This window comes from Neodiprion virginianus, chromosome 2 (assembly GCF_021901495.1).
Source record: "Neodiprion virginianus isolate iyNeoVirg1 chromosome 2, iyNeoVirg1.1, whole genome shotgun sequence".
In the NCBI taxonomy this organism is placed as follows: Eukaryota; Metazoa; Arthropoda; class Insecta; order Hymenoptera; family Diprionidae; genus Neodiprion; species Neodiprion virginianus.
In genome coordinates this window covers 41,957,515-41,982,527 of record NC_060878.1, presented here as the reverse complement: position 1 = coordinate 41,982,527, position 25,013 = coordinate 41,957,515, and the positions used below count along the sequence as shown (strand labels likewise).

The window sequence follows — 25,013 nt, the reverse complement described above, 5'->3', positions numbered from 1 at the left end:
GCGATCGCTTGAAATTGAAATTTGATTTTTTGTACAAATTTACGACTTTTTCATTTATTCAACAAAAAAATACGATGATTCAAAGAAGTGAGATTGTGGTAGAAAGGATAGAATGCTTACCTCTTCTGCCCTGTGAATAAGCTTCATCATTGGTTCCGTAGGTATGGAATGCTATATTCCATACTAGTAGTTAAAATTCACACCTGTCAAGGCTGTTGCGCAATTCCAAGACTCGATAAATACGAAAAATGTTTGCACATTCAGTGTGGCCTACATTATTTTAAACAAAGTTTCAAATTGCGAGAAATTTATTACTCAATTCAAGTGTGAATATTACGGATCAGCAGATAACATATTTGAACCTCATTTATGTATCTCGTGCATGTATCCACTAGGACCTCGATCAAACGGCGTGTGCGTGTGTAGTGTGTGTCGTACTACGAGCCTGACCGCGGAGAAATATGTTGAGTAGAAATATATGTCACTGATTTTCTTCAAAAAACTTGCTCGACTTCTCAAGTATGCATTATCGTGTACGATCTGCCATAATTTTTTCTTAATGTAAACAACAGCTAAAAAGTTCATAAACTAGGCATACACTGGCCATGCGCATGAGTGAGTATAGTAAATATGGGACGGCGTCATGTCTTCGCACAGAAAAACGTTCCACAGTATGCGTGTATTCATGTACGAAATAGTACCCTATATGCGGTACAGTCGAGTCGAAAATATACAGGCTTACACTTTTAAACTATCGATACATAGGGTCGGGGTTCAGAGCCTAAACATTTTGATCGGCAACTATCTCAAACCGAAGGCCGTTGAATCGAGGTCCTCTTATTATAAGTATCACCTGAGAATACAGAAGTGTTAAACATGTTAAATGTATGTCGAACTTAAGAGTGCGCATTGTTGTGCCATATAAATGCAAGTAATTTCGAGGCAGTAGACACATAGGCGCGAAAAGTCAAACCGAACGTATCCAGAGGCCTCTTACGTAAGTAGAATCGTACATTGTGCGAAAAGGGACGAAAGTTAGCGATTGCGGCGAGCGTGAAGTTTGTGCCTGAGCAAAGCGAGGGCGGCAATCACGCAAGTTACGATCTCAAACTTTGTGGACCGAGTCACACATGAAGGTTTTTATAACGAGTGAATGAAAAATGGCGGGGCTTTGCCTGGTAGTTTTGCGGAACGGGAGCGGTCAATTTCTCCACTCTAGGAACGAAAGTGAATTTTTCAAAGACAGAATTTGTTGAAACATGAGCGGTGTGTTCTATAGCTCATCTCGATTGAAAATATCAAACAGGCTCATTGTTTCTTCAACTTCATTCAAAAAATATACAAGATCAAAAGCGTTTTTATATAACAAGGAATTTTCTTTTCATGTTAAAAAAAAAAGGATACTAATAATGCAATGGTGTAAATCTTTCATAATAAAATGTAATTCCAGTTACAGGATTTATGTATTCAATCCCTCCCATTTTTCGAAATTAGGAACTGCGGTCTTCATCATGATATTTCGATTGAGCTTTTTTTGGAGAATACTGCCAATTGTTTTGGGATGTGCGGCATGGTCTTCAGCTGCAAAACTGAAAACCGTTTACGAATGGAAGTACATCGACTACGTCTGGAACGATAACGTACAAAAGCAGAACGCGATCAAAAACGGACAGTATAATCACACCAAAATTATTCCAATTGATTTCCAGAAAATCTCAGGTATTTAACAGAATAACCGATTTCCTCTGATCTACTTGTTTTTGTTGCTTTTGTTTTTCAACCTCTTTGTGAGGCAAGGGGATCGGGTCCGACTCGCCTCGATCCACCTTGAAGATAAACAAATCCGATCTCGTTTCTCTGCACAGGATATTATTCGAAACGGGTATTATTCTACACAGTTTTATTCTTCATTATTATTATTATATTATTTGGCGCACATTATATTTGATGCGGTGTCGTTATTCTACATGGACGTGGTTACCCATAGGTAGGTTTTATTTCCAATGTTCTGCAGAGCACGCTTGTTTAACTTCCTTTAATTTTGGACAACGTTGTTTTAGCCGTGTAAATACCTTACGAATCCGATGCAAAAATCAAAATCATCTCTATTTTGAACCGCCTTACCCTAGCACAGATACCGTCAAATTAATTTTCACTTTGAACAAATCGAACTGAAACGCACATCCTACAGAGCGTTGGAAATCAAGCCTGTGTGCAATCACGTCCGAGTAGAGTAAAGCCATATCAAATCGCACCCGTGTAGAAAAAAGTCGTGACAAATAATACTCGAGTCAAGTAATGCTGTGCAAAATAATATCGTGTCAATGTGTACACTATACGCTAAGTGGACCGAGGCGAAAAGATGCCTTCTCTTAGGTACGGAAGTGACGCAATAACTGATCGACAATCTTACAGGGGGTCGAGTTTTGGTAACAACCCCAAGATTGTTCAACAACCCCGCGAGTTTGTCAACGGTTTCAAAGCAGGCTGGCGATGGTGGTCCATTGCTTGAACCCTACCCCAATTGGGATTGGCACACGTCAACGGATTGCACCGGTATTACCAGTGTTAACAGGATTTTTGTAAGTAGAAAAATACGTCCCTCTGCCTGACTGATGGTTATATATTTTCGCCTCGCCAGTCACAACTTTCACGTCCGTTTTGCAGTTAGACGAATGCAATAGGCTGTGGATCGTCGACTCGGGGAAAATAGGAAACGTACAGACATGCCCTGCTCAGATAATCGCGTTTAATCCCGAAACTGACGACGTCCTGCAGCGTGTAATAATTCCGGATGAATTGACGCATAGTTCCGTGAATATGAATAACGGACGACTTGAGATACAAGCCGTGGAGACGTACGGAGACTCGTGTAGCACTACTTGGGTGAGTAAACAAAAAGTTGGGTGCAGTTAGTAAGAGATAAAATTTCAGTTCAAGCTATAAGCGTATATAGTTCAAACTGGCAAAATGACATGCTTCCTGCAGGTGTACATCGGGGACCCAGAAGGATACGGTCTTGTTATTTGGAACGGTTCCACCATATGGCGGCTGGAAGACGACAACGTTTACGCTCCGGATCCAGAAGCAACAATCTTCTCCGTGGACGGTGAGAATGTGACTCTCGAACTCGGTGTTTCCAGCCTCGTGATACCACCTCCTGGATTCATTGAGGAAGGGTACCTTCTCTTCAAACCCTTGGCTTCAAGGATGGGATATGCCGCCACGCTCGACGATTTGCACAACTCCAATACAGCTGGAAACACTGTGACATATTATCGATCTAACTTTACAATCCCTAGCCAGGAACTTGCCAGAGTTTATTCCAAGTTTGGAGTCTTAATCGGCGGATTTGCCACACAACTAGTCGTCGCCTGCTGGAATATACAATATCCATTGACATCAGAATCCGTGGTAAGCATGCTAGGCTAGTAAGGTTGCATTGCTAGGTTATCAATACATTCAAGCTTACGTTGTCTAGAATCAAACGACATCAAACCATATCGATATAACTTTTCATCTAATGCAACGACCACTAATGAATCAATGTAATATTATTCGTCACTTCAAATTGGCGTAGGGTACGATACTCGAAGACGACAATGCCCTGCAATTCACCAGTGCCGCCAAGATTACCAATGGATGTAGGGACGAGTTTGAGTACGAGCACTACTGGCTGCTGACTAATCGATTGCAAGAATTCGTTCTGGGTATCATGGACTTCAATGAAGTCAATTATAGAATTCTGGGTGCTAACCTTGCCGCTCTTGTTCGTGGCACAGTTTGTGAGCCTGAGCCACACACCGTCTCCCCCAGCATTGAGGATAATTTTTTTTTCGAATTTGAAACTGTAACCGTCGTTTCTTCAGCAATCACCGCATCAGAATATCTTAATTAGTCACTACATTTTCTGTCAGTTTTATCTATCGTGTAATTTTTTAATAAAGAACTATTATACGAATATTCATTGTAAGAAATTGGCGGTGTTAAAATTGGGGAAAAGTGGCCGGTGTGGACTACCATAGAACAATTTTCGTCGTCAATTCAGAGCTTGAACGACAGATAGCGAGTTCAGTGAAAACAACTTCAGAGTCTTCAACGCTTCTGCCAACGTCCCCGTCAAGGACTGCAAATTTTAGTCACCCTGATTCCGGAACTATCCTTTTAGAAATCTTAGAATTATGCCCATATCATTTCTATCGTCACACTTACTTAGTTTGTGTTCATATCACATCCAATCAATTTTTAGCATTCAGTAATTCGTAAGTAACAGAATTCGAATTATCGCCCTGGCTGAAAAGTTTTACTTTCCGCGTTGTCTTATCGAGCAGCTCTCAAATTTGAGTGACGAAAAAAATAGATTTTGTGTGTTTTATTGTAAAAAGTCATGCGGTTGTCAAATGGCTTAACAAACAATGTAACAACCTTCTTTCCCTTTATCGTAAGCACGAGTCCTGAATATCGATCGTAGGTAAAAAATTATCACCAAAATTACAGAGAATAAAATTTGTTCCAAGTCTTGTTACTACAATTTTCAGAGGTATTGACAGGAGATGAGCTTTTGAAATAAAAGTTGTCACTTACCTTTCTGTGGGCGGCTCTACGTGCTCGACGGTGACTGGATATGATGTAAGTTTACGCTATTTGGGTGCGATTATTCTGGTTGCGGCGACTGAATCATAGTCTCTGATGGTATGAATTAAACGTATACTAGAAATTGTCTACTAGCACTTCAATATGTATACTAGTGTTCAATACGCCGAAAAAAGTAGCATTGCGAAAAATGGCAGGGTAGAGAAAAGAATTCAGTAACAGTTTCTTTTTACCGTGCAGATTTATTTTCTGAAATCCATTTTAATAACTTTTGCAGTGGTTCTGCTGGCCAAATTTTCATCGAAGCAACAGACGAGTTCGTTTTCTCGCTTTGGCGTGTACTCTGACACATCTTAAATCTAGACAAATGACGATGAGACTCGAGTTCTTGGCGATGGAAAACAATCGAACCACTGAATGTTGACGGAGCTGCATCTCCGATATTATCCTCTCAGGTTTATCCCAGTGTCATTTAAGCAGCGAAACCGATTAAGCAGCCTACGTGTCATTGTCATCAATATTGAACTGCATTCAAGTTTACACGTAATAAGTATACAGTAATCGTATGGAGTATATTTTCACCAGACCCGACTGTCTCAATGTCATATAAATGGCATAGCACGAAGCTAATTGTAGGTGTTTGTCTGGTTATCGGTTTCAGTAACAGACCTATTCCTGTTGACGAATGGTATTCAAGGGAATGATAGGTATGAAGATAAGTATTTTCACCAACTCTATTACATACTGTTATATAAATGCTTATCTTCATACCTATCATTCCCTTAAATACCATTCGTCAACAGGAATAGGCCTGTTATTGAAGCCGATAACCAGACAAACACCTACAATTAGCTTCGTGCTATGCCATTTATGTGACATTGAGACAGTCGGGTCTGGCGAAAATGTACTCCATACGATTACTGTATACTTATTACGCGTAAACTTGAATGCAGTTCAATATTGATGACCACGGCACGTAGGCCGCTTAATCGGTTTTGCTGCTTAAATGACCCTGGGATAAGCCTGAAAGGGTAATATCGGGGATGCAGTTCCGTCAACATTCAGTAACTCGATTGTTTTTCATCGCCAAGAACTCGAGTCTCGTCGTCAATCGTCTAGATTTAAAATGTATTAGATTACACGCCGAAGCGAGAAAACGAGCTCGTCTGTTGCTTCGATGAAAATTTGGCCAGCAGAACCACTGCAAAAGTTATTAAAATGGATTTCAGAAAATAAATTCAGGATCGATTTTCTCATACGGCACTGCTCAGCATAGAGAATGATACATTTTTTTTTAAATTTCTGCTGAAAAAGTGTTCAACCGATTTGCCGAAAAGAAAGGACGCTTAAACTTATTTAATAATGTATATACAGAAGGAGTTAATTTTAAGATGAACGTGTGATTAAAGCAAGTCTCATATTTCATGTGTGTTATAAATTTCAGTCAATGAAAGCACGGTCGTTTGCGAATAAAACCAGTTTTTTTTTTTGTCAAGCAGCCCTTCCTAGGGGACCCCGCTTATTAGGTAATAGGGTTGCTCCATCAACCAGTATTATTGTAAAACAGTCGTGTTTCATATTTCAAACAATAATCACGCATGGCCGTTAAAGCATTTTTCATTGTCTTTTCAATTTGTTGCCTGTTTATTCGCTTAATCAGTTCACGAACATGTTTATTTTTGCTATAACGCGTAGAACTTTACATTTGGTTTCGGAATCACGATTTTTGAACTGTGCAAGTGAAATCGATTCAGTGTGCGGTTTTGGAGATGATTACCACCAAGAATACTCGCTCTCGTCGCTTGGGAATCCCCTGCGGAGATAATCCTCGTTTGGAAGATGCCCCGCAAGCCCCAGAGCCGTCTACAGAATCCAGTGCTGCTCCAATCGCTCAAATTTGACGTCTCTTCCAACTGATTAGAGAACAAGAAGGAGCTGCAAATCAATAACAAGTGCGGCCTTTAGAGGCAACTAACCGACAACAAGAAGCTCACACCCAACACTAACAGCAGCTCCTCCAACTGCCTCAAGTCCATCAGGAACAGCGCAGGCTGAACCGCGAGTCTTTGATGCGCTCGGAAGTACAATTCCATGAACTTTTCCGGACCACAGTGACAGTCGTTCAGGTAGCGAAACTATCGAACGGTGCCAGAGAACCTGCTTACGCCCCCCTGATCACCTGGGCATAAATTGCGTTTAAAAACCTGTTTCGCCAGCTGTTCTTGGAACGCTATCACTGTCCATTGTCTGCAACTGATAGTGGCCACCTTTATAAGGCACAGTTTATTATAAAAAGTACCGGATTTTATGCCAGCTATAGTGGCAGGCGTCATTTCTACCACATTGTCAGTGTGGCGACGCGGAGTATACCATTCCGAGGAACGCAAAAACTTTCCTAAAACTACTGTACTTCAGTAATTCAATTGACTATTTACGTTTGAGATATTTTCCTCTGAGAATGCATCGCTTCGTACTTATTCTAACCATTGCAAATTGCGCGGTGGCTGCAGAACTGAACGTGATTTATGAATGGAAATACGTCGACTACGTCTGGAACAGCGAAGAAGATCGACAGTCGGCAATTGCCGAAGGGAGATACAACGAGACGCAGGTCATCACGATCGACGTTCAGAAGGCTTCAGGTACCGATGTGCATCACAAGTCTGCAAGTCTAATTCGAAAAGTGATTTTGACTGACGTGATCGTTTCCTGAAACTCGTTACTAAACTTCATACTTGCCCTCGTAGATGGACGTGTCTTTGTGACTACGCCAGCGCTCTTTACTGCCGGAACTCCGGCCACCCTTTCGACAATATCTTCGAGCCAAGGTCCAGGTGGTCCGCTGTTGCAGCCCTATCCAGATTGGTCCTGGCACATGCCTGGGAACTGCAACGGCATCACAAGTGTGTGGAGAGTGGCTGTAAGTTGCGACTAACGGGTACCGGTCGATGCGACGTCGCATTGGCTATCGTGAATTATGTTCTGTGCTGTTTTGCCGCAGGTTGACGAATGCGATAGACTCTGGGTGCTTGACAGCGGAAAAATTGGCAGTGCAGACCAGGTGTGTCCAGCCCAAATTTTGGTATTTGATTTAATAACCGACACACTGCAGCAACGAATTACCATTCCAAACGACATCTCGCACAGTCCCGCGAACGAGTCTCTGGGACAACTAATTACGCCTGTAGTTGAGACGGAGGGCTTCGACTGCCAGCGGACATGGGTCAGTAGTCCACTGATGTTTGACTGAAACTGAATCTATTCACGACTGGAACCAGTGAACCGTCGAACATAATGTTTCAAGGTTTACATAGCTGACGTTCAGGGTGGAGGTCTCATAATATGGGACGGATGGCAGTTTTTGCGCCTTGACGACGAAGTGTTCAAAGCGGACCCAACGGCCACGAGGTTGTCCATCGCTGGGGATAATTTCACTCTTGCGGACGGGATTTTCGGACTCGCGTTATCACCCCGGCACCCGTGGCACGCTCCCCGTTTATTTTTCAGGCCGTTGGCCTCGCTCAGAGAATACTCCTATGCTGTTCACGATCTGCATAGGCTGATGTTTGGATTCGACTCCGTTAATTACATCACTTCCAACTATGAATTTCCCAGTCAGGTTACCGCACAAGCATTTTCACGGGAAGGTATCCTGTTCCTCGGACTAACGAGAGAAATAGCAATAGCATGCTGGAACATGAATCACCCGATGGACGACGAGCACGTGGTAACTTGAGGATTCTTGATAGAATTTTCGTTTCGTGCGAAAATTTTGAATTGCAATATTAAACGTAACTCATTTTTTCAGGTGATCGTGGCGCAAAACAACGACACCTTGCAGTTCGCTAGTGGAGTCAAGGTTTCGAAACGTGGATATGATGATTTCGAAGAAGAACTTTGGGTTTCGACAAACCGCTTACAAAAAATATATACTGGCACTCTAAACGTTGATGAAGTCAACTTCAGAATTCTCATCGCTCGGGTCGAAGCCCTCGTCCAGGATTCTAAATGTTAATCATTGCAATTTTTTAAATAAGCCTGGTCGAAATTGTATTCGTGGACTTTAAACGGCATTCAGCCGTTTCAGCTTGTATAGCCAAGTCTACCTTTGTGTGTTCAACCAATTGTCAGTAGCAATTGAAATTTGCATTCAAAGTTAAATCCGTAAAAAATTCTCATTTTTGCTTTCTGTGCCATGCTTTCAACGCTCTTAATTGCTGCTCTGTCACCCCCAGGAGAAAATTTTATGGCTGACAGTTACAGTAGAGACGCAAGTAAAAGAATCAAAGAATTGAGTAGAAAAAGACAAACAGGTTCCGTATAATAGTCAAGATACCAAAAAAAGTCGACAACTATGTTTTCTTCACTCTGAAATTCACTCAAGTATATTTAATGCCCCTAAATACTAGATGAATCGATTGATATATCATTTATTGTTATATTTTACACATCTACAAGGTTCTAAATATTATTTGGTATTTCGCTTCAACCGATTGTTATATTTTTATGACAAACTCTCACACGCATATTTCATTGTAATCTTCTTTTCCGCCTTCGGGCAATTCTGCTATTTTAATTTTTTCTTTTCAATGACTCGCTTTTGGTACCTATGTATAAATATTTTTGTAGAATAAACAATATGCCCCAAAACATCTTACGATATTTCCATGCCGAATGGATGAAGGATATGGCGCCCACGTACAGCGTGATAAAACCATCTGTGAAACGGTATCTGTTTTGGGTAGGATGCCGCAATGATAAAATAGGTTAGTTTATATGAATACAAAATACAAAGGAGGAATTCTTACATGCAACCATGGGAAGACCTGGGCTTGGTGTTACTGGCCCGTTACCCCTAGGCTCACGGGAGAGGAATAAAAAGGGTGAATGAAAAGATTCGAAATATTTCTTTTACACTCGTGCAATATCCTCGTTGGCAAAACTTCCAGCTTCGTCCAAGAAATTGGGAAGAGCCAACTTGCGAGTTCAATGGATTCTTCAAATCACAAAACGAACTCCGAGAGGAACATTTTTGCTCAACTAGAATCAGTCACTTCGAAAGCATCCCTCTACCGAGTCACTTCAAGAAGAGTCTGTTACCAGAGCAGTTTTGAAAAAAATACACTTGTGCAACACTCGATAATCTGTACGAGACACTTCAAACACTTACTCCAAATCTTCTTGCATGAGAAGTTCTGAATCCTGACCTCTTAGTGAAACAGTTTTTAAATAGAAACGCAAAGTGCGCCAATAAAATAATTTCACATTGACAATTACCAGCTTTGTCTTTTGTCGATTAATGCATTTTGAAATTTCTAAACATACATTCTAAATTAACTACTGTTACTGCGTTCTAGTCCATTTATTTTGTATAAATATTTTGTCTTTGTGTTCAATTTGAAATTCGAGCCAAACATGTCCTTAATTATCGTCCATTATTTCAACGGCAGTTCATCAGAAAAGACTTTATTAAGTACTTTAGTTTGCGTCTAGTCACCGCAAAGTATGCAGAGCCGTCCACAGCCTGAATTATCAAGATCAACGAAAAGTAAGTGGCACACTTTTATTACAAAAGCTCATTCCCTCTCAATACAAGTTTAATCAAAAGGAGAAAATTTAGTATTCCGTTCAGGTAATTGTGTATGTAATTTCTAGATACCATTTTCATTGCAAACAAATTTGGTCGTGAGTTGGCGATTTCGTGCACAACTGATAGTGAGACAAAAATCGTCACCTTAGATAAAAATTACCTTGCAAAATAACCGTGTTTGCGTGTCAGGCCTGACGTATTCTACCAGAAAGTTGGGTTACGTCCGATTATGTCACATCACGTAAGTTTAGCTTCAGCTGAACATACACGAATACCAAAGTAGCCCGAAAGTACTGATGCTAATTGTTCATAGACAGTCATAAATTTTTTGTATAGATAAGAGTCGCACTGCGAGGCGAGTCGAATTCAGAATGATAGGGAACAGCAGGTACACAATCTGCATTGTTATCAATCGCATATATTGCAAAAAAAACTTCGACAAAAATCAAACGGCTGATTATCTATCACATATGTAAGCATGAAACAATCTTCCATAAGTTTGCCAGAGCTGTACAAATTGAGTCAACAAAAATCTACCGAATACTCCCAAATCACGTGTTTCGGCTGCTCCGATTGTCGCTATGGAACAGAAAAATTAAAACTTGACTTAAAGAGATTTCAGCTGCATTTCAAACGAATCTAATACCATCTCCCGTATTGACATATGCTGGTTGAACCTTGGCCGCTGAGCTTGAAGCTTTTTACGAATGGAAGTATACAAATAGACTAGGCCTGGAACGATCGTATGCAAAAGAAGAAGTAATAAGTTTCCTCTCATCTCCGCGCTGTCAATACCTCTATGCGTTGCTGTCATTTTCGACGTTTACGCTCTGAATTCAGTAACAACGCTCTTCTCCGTGGCCGGCGAGAATGTGACCGTCAAATTCGGTGTTTCCAGTTTCGTGATACTACCTTCAGGATTTATCCAGTAAGTTAACCTCCCCTTCAAACCCTTGACTTCAGAGAAGGGATATGCCGCTACGCTCGAAGATTTGCACAACTCCAATACAACTGGAAACACGGTAACAGAATAAAGAACTTACTTTACAATACCTAGTCAGGAACTTGGCAGAGCTTATTCCAGGTCTGGAGTCTTAATCAGCATATTCATTCCGCAGCTGGAATGTAGGGTATCCCTAGGCATCAGAATACGTGGTGAGCATGCTTGCATTGCTGGGTTATTGATTCATTCAAGTTTACGTTGTTCAGAATCAAACCACATCAAACCCTGTCGATATAACTTTTCATAGAATGCAACCACCGCTAGTAAATCAGTGTAATATTATTCGTCACTCTAAATTGACGTAGGGTTCGATACTCGAAGACGACAATGCCCTGCAATTCAGCAGTGCATTCAAGTACGAACACTGATATATGTAAGTTGGCATCACTGGTTGGCAACGGGTTCAGCGCTTGCTATGTATGTGTTGGTGTGTGTCAAGTGGTGGGTACCGAACGTAATTTACAAAAGAGACCTTACCGCCGTATCTTTAAATTAAACATATAGTTCACTAAATAAACCAAGACTAAACTTTATCCACCCATCAGCCATTACAAACGTTACTGGCTGCAAACTAATCCATTGCAAAAATTCGTTCTGGGCATCATGGACTTCAAAGAAGTCAATTACAGAATTCTGGGTGCTAAGCTTGCTGCTCGTGTTTGTGCCAAAGTTTGTGACCCTGAGCCACACACCGTCTCCCCCAGTATTGAAGACAAATCGCTACCCCGTTAGAATATCTTAATTAGGTAATAGATTTTCTCTCGGTTTTGTCTCTCGTGTACCACCATGAGTCAAGATCGTTTGAATTTGACTTTAACACATAAATTTAATAATAAACATAATTAGACAACTTTTTTTGTTTGAGAAAGCATTGCGGATCGTACTTCGGTCTTTTCGACGTTGCGAGTTAGATCAGCTGTGTTGCCCTCGGATTGAATTCGGTCCCACCGCTCACGAAACTGTTTGATTTTGGAGCACAGCAAACCTTAGTATTTGAATTCATACTTTGGCTTCAAGTAATTCGCCTAGTCATAGTTAGTACAAAGTTTCCGGGAATAGCCCGATAAATGTCTCGTTACATTCTGTTTAACCGAGAGTCTACATGAACGTCCTTTGACTTCCGGATTTTCAATTCGAAATTATCATTTTTCCTAATAACAACCATCCGATAGCGGAGATTTATTATTCGTCCCTGTATTTCTGTGTGTAAACATCCGGCAGCGAACGTTGCATTATTTTACAACTTTACTCAGCTTTCCCGAATACATGGCAGTCAAAATTATGCTAACTCCTAAACACCCAACACCAAAACTCCAACGACTATATATGTATCCATTCATCCCATTCACTCCCTGAATAAACTAACATTATTTTTCTGCGAAATATAATTATCTGACTTGTCTCGCTGATTTATTGCCTAAGCTCATTTACCAAGCCTAAGCCATTTAGATACCCCGCGGTTTATTCCCCGCGCCCTGGGAAGAACTCCGTTGCTCTCCGGGATCGCATTTCTGCTTCGTCCTTGAATTATTATTCCTTCTGGAAGTTGGCGCCCCACATTAAAATCAACAAACTGTAAGTGCACCACGCTGAAGTGTCTTAATATCGAGGACATTTTGAAAATACTTTTGATAATTTATTCTCTTTGCCAAGATACAATTTTCTACCAACTAAGAGGTGACCGTTTGAAATTGTAATTCGTTTTATTAAAAAAAATTACGACCCTTTCATATACTTGACAAAAAAAAAAAAATAAATCAATAAATAAAAATACGACAATTAGAAAGTAGGATCGTGTAAAACAGGGATCTATCCAAGAATATTGTTTATAAATTTGAAGTAAATTGGTTCGGCCGTTCTTCAAATATCATGTGCACTCTTGTTTATAATAGGTATAACAATGAGCGTAAAGTACGAAAAATCTATTTCGACTTGTGAAAAAAAATTGAAAGAAAAAATTTTGGATATAAGTTACGCCCTGGAATACTGACCTCTTCCGTATTGTAAATCAGCTTCATCTCTGGTTTCGTAGGTGAAGAATGCTATATTCCATTCTCGTTGCTAAAAATTACACGTGTCAAAGCTATTGCGTAATTCCAAGAGTCGAGAAATTCGTCAAAAGTTTCGATTCACAGTGTGGGGGCATTTTTTGAAGCGGACCGTCTAATTTAGAGAGATTTATTAGTTGGTTCAGGTGTGAGTATAACGCATCGGCAAATATAATATTCGAACTCTTTCTGTCTGTCAGCTGTTTTCGATTTACATTTGATCTTTTTCCATCACCGACTTTTCACCCAATTTTTTTCACGTTTCCTAATAGAACTTAAATCTCTTTTTCGGTTTTATTCTGCCATTTCACCCTTTTCAAATGTACAGAGTAATAATACTTGTTTTTGTGAATAAAATAGTTGACTTTTTTCTGACTTGCATCCAGAGATTAGCTGATAATTACGGCGGACAGTTGGCAATTATTTTCAGATTTGGAATGCTTTGAAACTCCGCATACGTGGTCGGGAATCCACATTCGAATTTATAGTTATATTTGAGGAGTGACACGTGTAATGATGCTTCAAAACGATTTGATCATCACCATTTCGCAAAATGATAAAATCCAGCTTGATTCAACAACGCGGCTTTACTGACATGGTACACAGTCAGATACTTTGTTCAGGTGAAGAACTCTGGAGGTACGGATATTCTGATCAATACAATCACAGCTGTTTTGATCCACCGTTCTCACCAAATTCGACCTCGTTGAGAAAGTGTTTAGGTCGTATTTTCACCATTGACTGAATACAATTTATGATCTAACTATATATGTGAACAACAACCTTCCCTATCTTTTCCCGTCTCCGTCTAAGCTCAAATTATTTGCATTCATTTCCTCCCAAAAACGCATGAAAAATGGCCAAGAATTTAACAGATTATTTAAAAAATTATTTTCGAACGCAAACCTTTCCGTATTAACCCTTTGCGGACGCGTGTTGGCAAATAGCCGCTTAATTCTGTTTGAAGTTGCGACACCTGCTATACACGGCTCCGTCCGCAAAGGGTTAAAACCAAGAAAGAACTGCATCAAATTTCTCAAGATTTCATCCAACGAACAGTATAATTTTTATGCTTGCATGGACTGTACCTCTATTAGTCTATGTGAAGTTGTTCATCCCACAGAACGCGAACTTTGAAGGAAAAATCATAGCTAAATGATCAACCAAAAGTTTCTGTAGTTTCAAAAAGGTACTTGGGAATAAATATGTGTTGTAATTCCAACGACATTGCACGGTGAAAAAAGAAAAAAATGGACATTTGGTCCATTACAGGATCGTTGCTGAATCTGAGATTGACGTAAAAAAATCGAAATCATTGAAGACGATATGATGAATTAATATTTCCAATCCGTATTCCAGATCTTTCGCAGTGCTAATTCACATCATATACTCTTATCAAGGATTTCAACGGATCCAGCAGAAAATTCTTTAGGAGAAATTCTGAGCTACCACACAAAGATTATTTTTGGCTTGCGTTTCTCTGTACTATGCAAACTTTTAGGCCTAAAAAGATGTGTCATGAAATGATTAGGTCCATAGTTTACGTTACTATGTCTCCATAGTGATAAGGGATAGTCAATGGAACCATAATTGGGTATACTGTATGGAAATCCAATTCAAGGTTCCTATCGCTCGGCTATACTGTGAAAATATAGTATTAGTGATCATTCTTCTTCGCAAGATTAACTATCCTCACCTGAGCATACAGGAATATCAAACATGTCAATCATACAGGTATGTGAAAGTGAAGAGAGCACATCGTGATGCCGTATAAATACGAGTGACATCGAGGCAGCAGACACGTTTCCGGACAGGACCAGAACGAACAGCCAAACCAGAACGCCTCTAGAGTCCTTTGATTGCATTTCGACGTAAGTAGAAAATCATATTTCACATTGCATTACATTCAAAAACCATTAGGTATATGAAAGTTAAATATACCTAATTGCCGTGCAGTCCGTCTCGTGGATTATTATTACCGCCACTTTACATTCGCACTGCATACGGTGAGCCGAATTTCGATAAGCAATTAAACTAGGTTTTCTAGGATGAACAGACCTGTTTGACATCCTATATTCTAGTCGACCTCATAATCGAACTCTAGAAATTTCAGAGTAGCAGCTGTGTTCAAAATGAATCTGATACTGACCGGGATACTCGCATTTGCTGCCTGGACGTCAGCTGTCGAACTTGAAACCGTCTACACGTGGAAGTACATAGACTACGCCTGGCCAAACGATTCCAGCAAAGTGGACGCGATCAGCGCTGGACAGTATAATGCCAGCAATATCATTCTAGCTGACTTGCAGCCCGTAGAAAGTATTTATAACAGTATTTGGCGATGGTTACCTGCAACTAGCTATGAAGCGTTGCTCTTATTTGATTGCCAACATATTACGAAACTTTTACGGTAAAATATTGGTGGTCTTTTAGATGGTCTAATGTTCGTTGCAACTCCAAGATACTTCAATAATCCGGCCAGTTTGTCAATCGTTTCGGATCAGACTGGCGATGGCGGTCCATTGCTCGAGCCCTACCCAAGTTGGGATTGGCATACGTCGGACGACTGTACTGGGATCACCAGTGTAAGCAGGGTAGCTGTGAGTATGCAACGAATTCTCAAGACTGGCAACTTCGAAGTTGTTTCGTTTGGTTCTTATTCTTCCTCGTCAATTCGCAGACGGACGATTGCAATAGGCTGTGGATCGTCGACTCTGGGAAAATAGGGGACGAGCAGGTATGTGATGCGCAGATAATAGTGTTCGATCCAAAAACCAACGAAACATTGATACGCGAGGAGATCCCATACAATTTGACGTATAATTCGAAGAATTCAAGTGAAGGGTGGCTTGAGATACAAGTTGTCAAGACAGAGGGAGACTCGTGCGAAAACGTTACGGTCAGTAGATCAGAATTCACGCTGAAATCGAGTTGGAGATAGAGATACGAGTTGGTGTTGAATTGGAATTTATACAAAATTTAACTCACACAGGCTGTGATCGGGGACCCAGATGGACATGGTATTGTTATTTATAATGGTACAAACATGTGGCGGGTAGAAAATGAGATTTTCGCTCCGAACGAAACTGACTACCCCGAGGACACGGTTCTCAGCAGGGAATGGGGAGTTTCAAATTTCGTTATGTTGCCGGAATCATTTGCTGTGGGACCATTCGTAATGTTCGGCCCTCTGCTTTCCAACGATACATATGTATTAAAATTGTCCGACCTGAGAAGCGCGGACTCTGATATCACGTACTACAAAAGCAACCGTACGTTGCCGACCATGGTGACTAGCAGGTCTGTTTCCGAATCTGGTGTTTTAATAGGCGGCTATGTCGGGTGGCAGTGCGTTACCTGTTGGAACGTACAAAATCCTATTGCACTGGATTACATAGTGAGTATTCGATAACATCGTTAAATTGTCAATCCATCGAATTCTCTATTGTTGGTCGTTTAACGACAGAAAAGCCTGTCAACATAATTTCTGATTACGAATGGATCGCGAGGTTCCACGACTAACGGTTTAATGGCGTAAGGTGAACTTATCATTTTCAATTGTTAAAGATCAACGTAACTGGGAACCCTTCCGCGCAAGATACCTTTGCCGTCAAAGTGGTAAAAGAGTCGGAGGACGGCAAGGATAAATACTGGCAAATAACCAGCACCGTACCGAAATACACTTCGAGCACCTTGGACGTCAGCGTTGATAATTTCATCATCTCATTCGTGGATATGGATTCCCTTGTTAACGGAACAGCGTGCGAAGTACAGGATACCAGCTCTAATCGTACCATCGAAGATACGAACTTCGCTCCGTTGGCCGCCTGATATGCAAGGAATCGTTTTATAATGTGACACCTCTACTATGATGGTTTTCGTTGCATACCATACTATACATACATATCTCTATATATAATTATATATATGTATATATTCATCTCTCCTTCCTTCTCTTATTAAATTCGGAGCATCGTGTTTCGTTTTTTCCAAATTGACCTGAATAAAGTTATTCGTTCTATGCATTAAATGTCACCTTAAAAGTTTATGACATCCTACGCAGCCCGATGAATACCTAACTTGCTCTTGTCTCTAGTAATTCCCAGCTATTATACAAGTCTTCATTACGGTTCTGAGGGCATCACTTCTGATCTTCGTCAATAGCCGAGACATGGAACGGATCTAGGCTACAGAATGCTCTCCCACAGTTGTATTACGTCGTCGGCGTAAATCAGTATATTGTTTCAATATGCTATCGAGTTATACGGATAAACGTTGCTTACTCGATGTACGAGTTTCTCCCAATATCATCGTCTCTATGACGATGAAGTTGTTCACTAAAGCAACACTCGCTCTGCCCTTGAGATTCGATTGCACAGCTTGTTACGCGTCACACGCCTACACCGTCTCGCGTGACTAGCTCCAAAGCAGGGTAGTTTTGTTTAAGCGAATGAGTTTTTATTTGCGTTAGTGTAAGTTCAAATTTCATATATTTTCATAATACTTGACAAAATAAAAGAAATGTTGAAGTTTTCGGAAACGCGAATATCGTGAAATTAGTATGGATTGAATTTGCTTTAATTAGTTAGAACGTAGCTTGAAGAGCTGGGACGTTCTTTTCCATACGATTTAAGGCTTAAGATGAGATTGGATGTCAGATGTTACCAGTTTGAGAACTTAAACGGGATTGGTATTTTATTCTGAAGTTTCAAGAAGATTTTTTGGAAGAGTAGAAGGTTTTTGATTCTTACCGATTGATTGATATTTGATATTGGTAGATTATTCGAATTGGTTGAATTTTAGGATTAGGATATACTTGTGTTTGTGATGTCCAGTCAGACGTGATTAAAACAATCTAAACATGAATTTTTCAAATTCCTAGAGAAAGTGTTGTGAAGAGATTGAAAATTTTATTTAATGAGTTAATATTTGAGAAGTTAGCACACTGGACGGTATTGCTTCGTGGCCTTGTTCACAGGCGACCACAGGCCTTTCCTAGGTATGCGCTTAACGGTTGCTTCGTGCTTTATTCGAAATTAGCATGTATGAATGTACAATGCCATTTTAAAAGAAATAATCAATCAATTTGATCGAGTCGAGTATAGAATGGCTCACGACGCTGCTTGCTTACAAATAAGCATGAGACTCTATGATAATATACGATCTGCGGCTCACTCACGTGCTACGTTTCACCTGAAAATACCTCCTTTGTCAGATCGTACCGGCATCGGCATCGATAGTTCAAAATAGTTAGTTGTAGTTCCTTTGAAATAAGACAAAAATTTGATTGAATTCATTTATACACAATAAAGCTGCATGAAAAGGCTTTCTGTGAATATTGAAACCGGCTACTAGACTTATGTAATCTGCTAGTTCGGTTGACGAAAATTGCTATCCTTGATGCCAGCAACGAAACAAAATAATCGGTGAGGTTGGGTATAACAATGAGAGTAAGGTATCGAAAATTCATTTCGGCTTGTCAACGTGATTGAAAGAAAAAATCTTGGATATAAGTTACACCCTGGAATACTGACCTCTTCCGTATTGTAAATCAGCTTCATCTCTGGTTTCGTAGTTACAGAACACTATATTCCATTCTCGTTGCTGAAAATTACACGTGACAAAGCTATTGTGTAATTCCAAGAGTCGATAAATTCGTAAAAAGTTTTCATTCCCAATGTGACGGATATTTATTGAAACGAACTGTCTAACTTAGAGATATTTATTAGTTGGTTCAGGTGTGAGTATAAGACATCAGTAGATAGAATATTCAAACCTTATCCATCTATGAGGTATTTTCGATTTATATTTGATTTTTTTTCCACAACGAATTTTCACCTAATATTTTTCACATTTTCGAATAGGACTTAAGTCCCCTTTCCGGGTTTATTCTTCCATTTTACTCTTTTCAAATGTATAAAGTAATTATACATTTTTTCGAGAATAAAATATTGCAGTTCTAAGAAGGGCCCCCATCAAAGGGCCGTAACGTTAATCAATTTGACAATTCTTCTTAATGGCCTACGACACTGAAAAAACTCAATCTTAACATTACATCCACCTCATGCATGAAACATCATAAAACATCGGCAGTTGTCAGTTTCCATCCCGTTGACCTTAAGAAAATGATGACGGATGGTTTCGTCTTTGGCCACGTGTTTCGCTGCTTTACGAATTATCTGATTCTCAGTTCTAAATCGATCCTTCTGCCGCGGGGCCGTCAATATCTATTCAAAATTCTATGACTTCGTGCAGTTTCCAAATTTCTTCGGATTCGTCAAGGCTATGTATTTCAACATGAGGTATTGAGATTTTCCAGCAGCTCTGTAATCGTGATTAAATTTATCTACCAACTACATCTTCAGACATATCTTAAGTATTATATTGTGGTAAGTTTTGTGCATTTAAAAACAAACTGTACAGAATATTCTTGTGCACGAAATTGACCGTGAAGGAAGACCACGTATCATTATATCGAAGTATCTGCTCGCTTACCCACTTCCAGAAATATTTCACCCCCACCGCCAGAATGGTACTTAGGAACAAATATGTGCAGTGATCCCAACGAGATTGCGTGGTGAAAAAAGGAAATGAAATGGACGTTTGGTTCTCTGTAGGATCGCTGCAGGATCTAAGATTGACGTAAAAAAATCGAAATCAGTGAAGACGATATGGTGAATTGATATTTCCAATCTGCCTTCCAGATCAGCTATAGTGCTAATTCACATCGTATACTTTTATAAAGGATTTCAACCGATCCAACTAAAAACTCTTTAGAAGAATTTCTGAGTTCGCATACACAGATTATTTTTGGCATAGGTTTCTCTGTACTATGGAAGCTTTTAGGCCTAAGAAAGGTGCGTTTCCACGGTGATAAGGGACAGTCAGTGGCACCGTAATGTACCGTAGCTGATCATAAAAACAGAAAGTTCCTGGTGATTATATATTGTATATTGTAAAAATCCGATTCAAGACTCCTATCGCTTAACCGTACAGTGAAAATATAATATTTGTGGTGATTAATCATATTCGCCAGAGTAAGCATCACCTGAGAATACAGAAATGTTGAAAATGTCAAACATGTGTGGAAGTGAAGAGAGCACATCTTGGTGCCGTATAAATACGAGTGACATCGAGGCAACAGACACATTTCTGAGAAGGAACCAGAACGAACGTTCAAACCAATAGAACGTCTCCAAGGGCCACTGATTGCAGTTTGACGTGAGTATAAAATCATCTTTCATATATGTATTCTGTTTTATCCGCAAACGTTTCTATGGGAGTTGAATACAATTATCATTCAACTTATTCCATCGATTATTATCATTGCCGCATTATGTTCACGGCATGCGATCAGCCGAATTTTTATCAGCAATCGCAGTAGGTGCCCACCACATTTTTTTTGACGCATTTACGGATTTTCTCGTTTTCTTGGCATATTAAGCAGGACTGATGTCACCATTTTCTGACACGGCAACAACGTACTTATCCGATTATTTAAAAGAGTTTCACTTATTAGAAAGAAAAAGAGTGGGTAGATATTTGTTAATCAGTTTTATTAGGAAAGTCTAAAAAATTACATTTCAGAGCTTAGATATTTTTTTTTTTTTGTTCGCAATTTCAAACATGTTATAAGTGTGATAATTTTCTTGAAAATATTGAAAATCATTTTAACGCGTGTTTTTTACTTATCTTTAGCCACCGGTCTGAAAACACTCACTCTAGCCCCGCATAATAGGTAAAAATAAAAAAAACGCGGAGTTCGTGTATACTTTATAAAAACATTTTTTCGATCACGATAACAAATAAGAGTGCAATAAAAAAAATTATTCGAATTCAGCGTGTTGAGATAACACCAGAATCACGTCATTAAAATAAAAGTATGGCTCTGAAAGGTATAACTCGCGAGTTTTATTGCTGTCAAGTAAGATTGTAGCAATGAAAAACGCAAAAAATGAAATAACTTTAAACTTATGCGTTTCTGAATTCGTGATGAAGTCATTAAAACACGGTAATAGAGGCTGCTATGTAACTTGCATACTATATAAATATAAGTGATATCGAGGCATCAGACACATTTGTTTTGGAGGGAACTAGAACGAACGTTAAAACCAAAAAGTTTTCAGAGACCTTTGCTTGCAGTTCGACGTAAGTACAAAATCATACCTCACATTGCATTACATTCAAAAACCATTAGGTATATGAAAGTTGAATATACCTAATTGCCGTGCAGTCCGTCTCGTGGATTATTATTACCGCCACTATACATTCGCACTGCATACGGTGAGCCGAATTTCGATAAGCAATCAAACCAGGTTTTCTAGGATGAACAGACCTGTTTGACATCCTATATTCTAGTCGACCTCATAATCGAACTCTAGAAATTTCAGAGTAGCAGCTGTGTTCAAAATGAATCTGATACTGACCGGGATACTCGCATTTGCTGCCTGGACGTCAGCTGTCGAACTTGATACCGTCTACACGTGGAAGTACTTAGACTACGTCTGGCCAAACGATTCCAGCAAAGAGGACGCGATCAGTGCTGGACAGTATAATGCCAGCACTACCATTCCAGCCGATTTGCAACCCATAGGTATTTATAACAGTATTTGGCGAGACTTATCTGCAGCCAGCTGTGTAACGTTGCTGTTATTCCTTTGCCAATGTGTCATGGGAGTTTAACGATAAAGTATGGGTGGTCTTCTAGGCGACTACGTTTTTGTTTCGATTCCAAGAAAGGCCAATAATCCTGCCAGTTTGGTTAAGGTTTCGAATGAAACTGGCGATGGCGGTCCATTGCTCGAGCCCTACCCAAGTTGGGATTGGCATACGTCGGACGATTGTAGTGGGATCACCAGTGTTAGCAGGCTAGCTGTGAGTATGCAACGAATTGTCAAGACTGGCAACTTGAAAGTTGTTCCGTCTGGTTCTTAATCTTCCTCGCGAATTCGCAGACGGACGATTGCGACAGGCTGTGGATCGTCGACTCTGGGAAAATAGGGACCGAGCAGGTATGTGATGCGCAGATAATAGTGTTCGATCCGGAGACGGACGAAGTATTGCTACGTGAAGAGATACCATCTACTTTGGCGCATCATTCCACAAATACGAGTAGAGGGCGGCTCGAGATTCAAGCTGTCAAAACGGAGGGAGACTCGTGCGAAAACGTTACGGTTAGTAGACCAGAATCTACGCTGGAATCGTTAGAGATACGAGTTGGCGTTGAATTCGAATTTATAGAAAATTGAACTCTCACAGGTTTTGATCGGAGACCCAGAAGGATATGGTGTTGTTGTTTATGATGGTGACAACATGTGGCGGGTGGAAAATGACGTTATATTCTCACCGAACTTGACCCAAGCTACCGCCAGCCAGCTTCCGCAGGTTGAGACCGATAATTACGGAGTTTCGAATATTGACATAATGCCCCCTTCATTTGTGGAGGAAATATACGTAACTTTGAACCCTTTGCTTTCCAACGACTATTTTGCAGTCAGACTGTCTGAGCTGATGGTCGAAGACGGTGATTTAACATGGTACAAAAGCAACTACACATCTGGTACGAATGTGGTAGTTAGCAGGGTTATGACCAAATCTGGCGTCTTGATCGACGGTCATGCTTACTGGCCGAATTGTTCCTGCTGGAACGATCGGTATCCCACTTCAGTCCCAGAAGGGCAGAATGTAACTTGGGTGAGTAGCTGGTTGAACCAGTAAATTATCAGTCCGTTGAATTCCCTTTTGTTCATCGTTTAACCAGAGAAAAATCTGTCGACATAATTTCTGATTAAGCACAAGTCTCGAGAGTCTACGGATTGGCTACATACCAGTTCGATAGCATAATGTGAACGTATGATTTCTGATTGTTCAAGACTAATATTACTGGAAATCCTTACGAGACATACACCATTGGCACCAAAATCCGTGAAGGGCCTGACGGTGAGACCGACTTTTCCGACGAGGAATACTGGCAACTTACCAGCCTACAAACAATATTCAATTTGAGGAGCGTGGACGTGGACGTTGTTAATTTCGCAATTTCCTACGGCAACGTGGGTTACCTTATCGACGGAACGGTGTGCGATCTATTGGATCCTCAAAGCTATAATCGTACCATCGAGGATACGTATATGTTCGAGTTCGACGGCTGATACGCGTGGATTTTCTTCGCCGTAGTTTAATTTCCAATGTGACACGTTTCAATTGGCGATCCATTGACCATCGTAGTCTTCGTTGTCAACTGTATTGTATAATCTTATTTCTCCCTATTTCTATTTTCTTTTCATGAAGAGCGTTGTGCTTCTGCTTGTTTGAAATAAATATTGAATAAAGTTACGCTTTCTGCAAATTTAGTCTTTTTACGACTCAAAAAATACCTAATTTCCAGTTTTTATTAGTCTTGATTGTTATTTTGAACATATCATTTCGCATGGGACTAAAGACAGGGAAAAATGCTGAATATTATTAGACTCGCCAATTTCCAGCACGTCGCAACAATGGCTTTGATCCAAGAAACGTACAGATCCAACGTCAGCGTGGACAGCGAAAGTAAAAATTCGAGTCAAGTATCATGGCTCCTGGTTTTGAAAACGGCAAATGCGACGTGATATTAATTCTCAGTCGCACAAGGATTCATTCGAGCTTTCTTCAGCAAGTACGATAATCAAACGTATGTCAGATGTTGCGAACGAAAGAACAGCTGCGGTCAAGAACCAAAACTAACATTAATAAACGCGTAGGAAAATTGGTTGAGCGCTAATTCTTCCGTACTATTCTTTATTATATTCGTTATTATATTCGTGTGAAATATTTGTTTGGCAATATTTGCAACTGTATTGAAGGCAGCTGTGATCTCTTTCATTTGAAATCTTCACACGTGGATGAAGATTTGCACGGGTGATGCTTTAGAGGTACTATAAATAATACGCTAGACATATAACATGAGGATAAACAAAATACTCTGGTGTATGTCCTCCGAAAGGTGTTGAACAGAGTTTCAAAGTATTACCTTTTTGTTTGACTAGCTGCAAATGCGCGCTTATCTGTGTTGAGTTTGTTCTGGCCTCTGTTTGTCCAGCAATAAAGTCAATAAAAAATTCTTTTAAACCGACGAAATGTCTACACGAACCGTGTGTTACGCCTCCATCGAGATTATCATTTAAATCGAGGGTAAACCCAACCGATTTTCACGATTTATGTTTAATCAGCCGTTACAGTTCACTTACGACACGCGTGATTTATTTGCAGTATCTCGTTATCCTTTCAAACGTGGAACAAGATGAAAAAATTTAGCCAGTGGTACATTACGAACAGAGTTTTTTACCACTTGCATGGAGAGTTCGATGTTCGAAGCCTGTGGAGCTTGAGTAAAGTCCCACTTCCGAAAAATTCGGTGAAAAGACACTGGCGTTTGCGCACGACTGAAGTAGTCGATTTCGAACGTTGAAGCTTTCTTTCGCGCATGCGCACTTTCGAATAACTTGATTTTTCGCACTGTTTCGTTGAGCGCAGGTTACTTAACGTTAATCTCACGAACTGTCAGAAATAACGCCGTTTCTTCTTAAATCAAACTTTCCTTCGAGTGCTGAGAAAAAAGAAATGAATAAATAAAAAAAAAAAGTTTGGAAAAGAATTCGTGTTGCAAGGATCTTTCCACACCAATGACCCAATTCATCCTCTCTATGCCTCATATGTTTCGATGAACCATTCCTGATAGTTTGAACGTAAAGGCATTTAAAACAGAAAAGCATGCGAGTATTTACCATCAATGACCCAAATT

The 25,013-nt window shown here is 40.0% G+C and overlaps 5 protein-coding genes across 9 annotated transcripts; 4 read left to right on the top strand and 1 right to left on the bottom strand.

Annotated features, from left to right (window-relative positions):
* The first annotated feature begins 962 nt into the window (after nucleotides 1-962).
* On the top strand, nucleotides 963-4,494 carry LOC124298197 (major royal jelly protein 1-like). The gene is made up of 6 exons (XM_046749885.1): nucleotides 963-997; nucleotides 1,495-1,719; nucleotides 2,416-2,582; nucleotides 2,668-2,886; nucleotides 2,989-3,414; nucleotides 3,581-4,494. The coding sequence occupies exons 2-6, from the start codon at nucleotides 1,512-1,514 to the stop codon at nucleotides 3,896-3,898; spliced, it is 1,338 nt and encodes a 445-aa protein (XP_046605841.1). The 5' UTR covers nucleotides 963-997; nucleotides 1,495-1,511; the 3' UTR covers nucleotides 3,899-4,494.
* Nucleotides 4,495-6,225: 1,731 nt separating this feature from the next.
* Nucleotides 6,226-6,817, bottom strand: LOC124297564 (uncharacterized). 5 transcript variants are annotated; one of them, XR_006906634.1, is made up of 2 exons: nucleotides 6,570-6,817; nucleotides 6,226-6,528 (listed from the first exon to the last, which is right to left on the bottom strand). XR_006906634.1 is itself a non-coding variant. In XM_046748728.1 (2 exons), exons 1-2 carry the CDS (start codon nucleotides 6,684-6,686, stop codon nucleotides 6,276-6,278), a joined length of 339 nt encoding a protein of 112 aa, XP_046604684.1. In that variant the 5' UTR covers nucleotides 6,687-6,791; the 3' UTR covers nucleotides 6,226-6,275. The 5 variants fall into 5 exon arrangements, 2 of the variants coding, with proteins under 2 accessions (XP_046604684.1, XP_046604683.1); XR_006906636.1 differs by having other exon boundaries at nucleotides 6,588-6,817; XR_006906635.1 differs by having other exon boundaries at nucleotides 6,226-6,506; nucleotides 6,588-6,817.
* A 66-nt stretch (nucleotides 6,818-6,883) lies between these two features.
* LOC124297563 (major royal jelly protein 2-like) lies at nucleotides 6,884-9,245 on the top strand. The gene is made up of 5 exons (XM_046748726.1): nucleotides 6,884-7,235; nucleotides 7,341-7,513; nucleotides 7,595-7,816; nucleotides 7,898-8,320; nucleotides 8,402-9,245. Exons 1-5 carry the CDS (start codon nucleotides 7,052-7,054, stop codon nucleotides 8,606-8,608), a joined length of 1,209 nt encoding a protein of 402 aa, XP_046604682.1. The 5' UTR covers nucleotides 6,884-7,051; the 3' UTR covers nucleotides 8,609-9,245.
* A 5,723-nt stretch (nucleotides 9,246-14,968) lies between these two features.
* LOC124297573 (major royal jelly protein 1-like) lies at nucleotides 14,969-17,263 on the top strand. The gene is made up of 6 exons (XM_046748741.1): nucleotides 14,969-15,105; nucleotides 15,348-15,553; nucleotides 15,668-15,834; nucleotides 15,915-16,133; nucleotides 16,227-16,631; nucleotides 16,802-17,263. The coding sequence occupies exons 2-6, from the start codon at nucleotides 15,367-15,369 to the stop codon at nucleotides 17,063-17,065; spliced, it is 1,242 nt and encodes a 413-aa protein (XP_046604697.1). The 5' UTR covers nucleotides 14,969-15,105; nucleotides 15,348-15,366; the 3' UTR covers nucleotides 17,066-17,263.
* A 4,023-nt stretch (nucleotides 17,264-21,286) lies between these two features.
* On the top strand, nucleotides 21,287-23,582 carry LOC124297572 (major royal jelly protein 1-like). The gene is made up of 6 exons (XM_046748740.1): nucleotides 21,287-21,382; nucleotides 21,625-21,827; nucleotides 21,942-22,108; nucleotides 22,189-22,407; nucleotides 22,493-22,927; nucleotides 23,107-23,582. The coding sequence occupies exons 2-6, from the start codon at nucleotides 21,644-21,646 to the stop codon at nucleotides 23,383-23,385; spliced, it is 1,284 nt and encodes a 427-aa protein (XP_046604696.1). The 5' UTR covers nucleotides 21,287-21,382; nucleotides 21,625-21,643; the 3' UTR covers nucleotides 23,386-23,582.
* The last annotated feature ends 1,431 nt before the right edge of the window (nucleotides 23,583-25,013 follow it).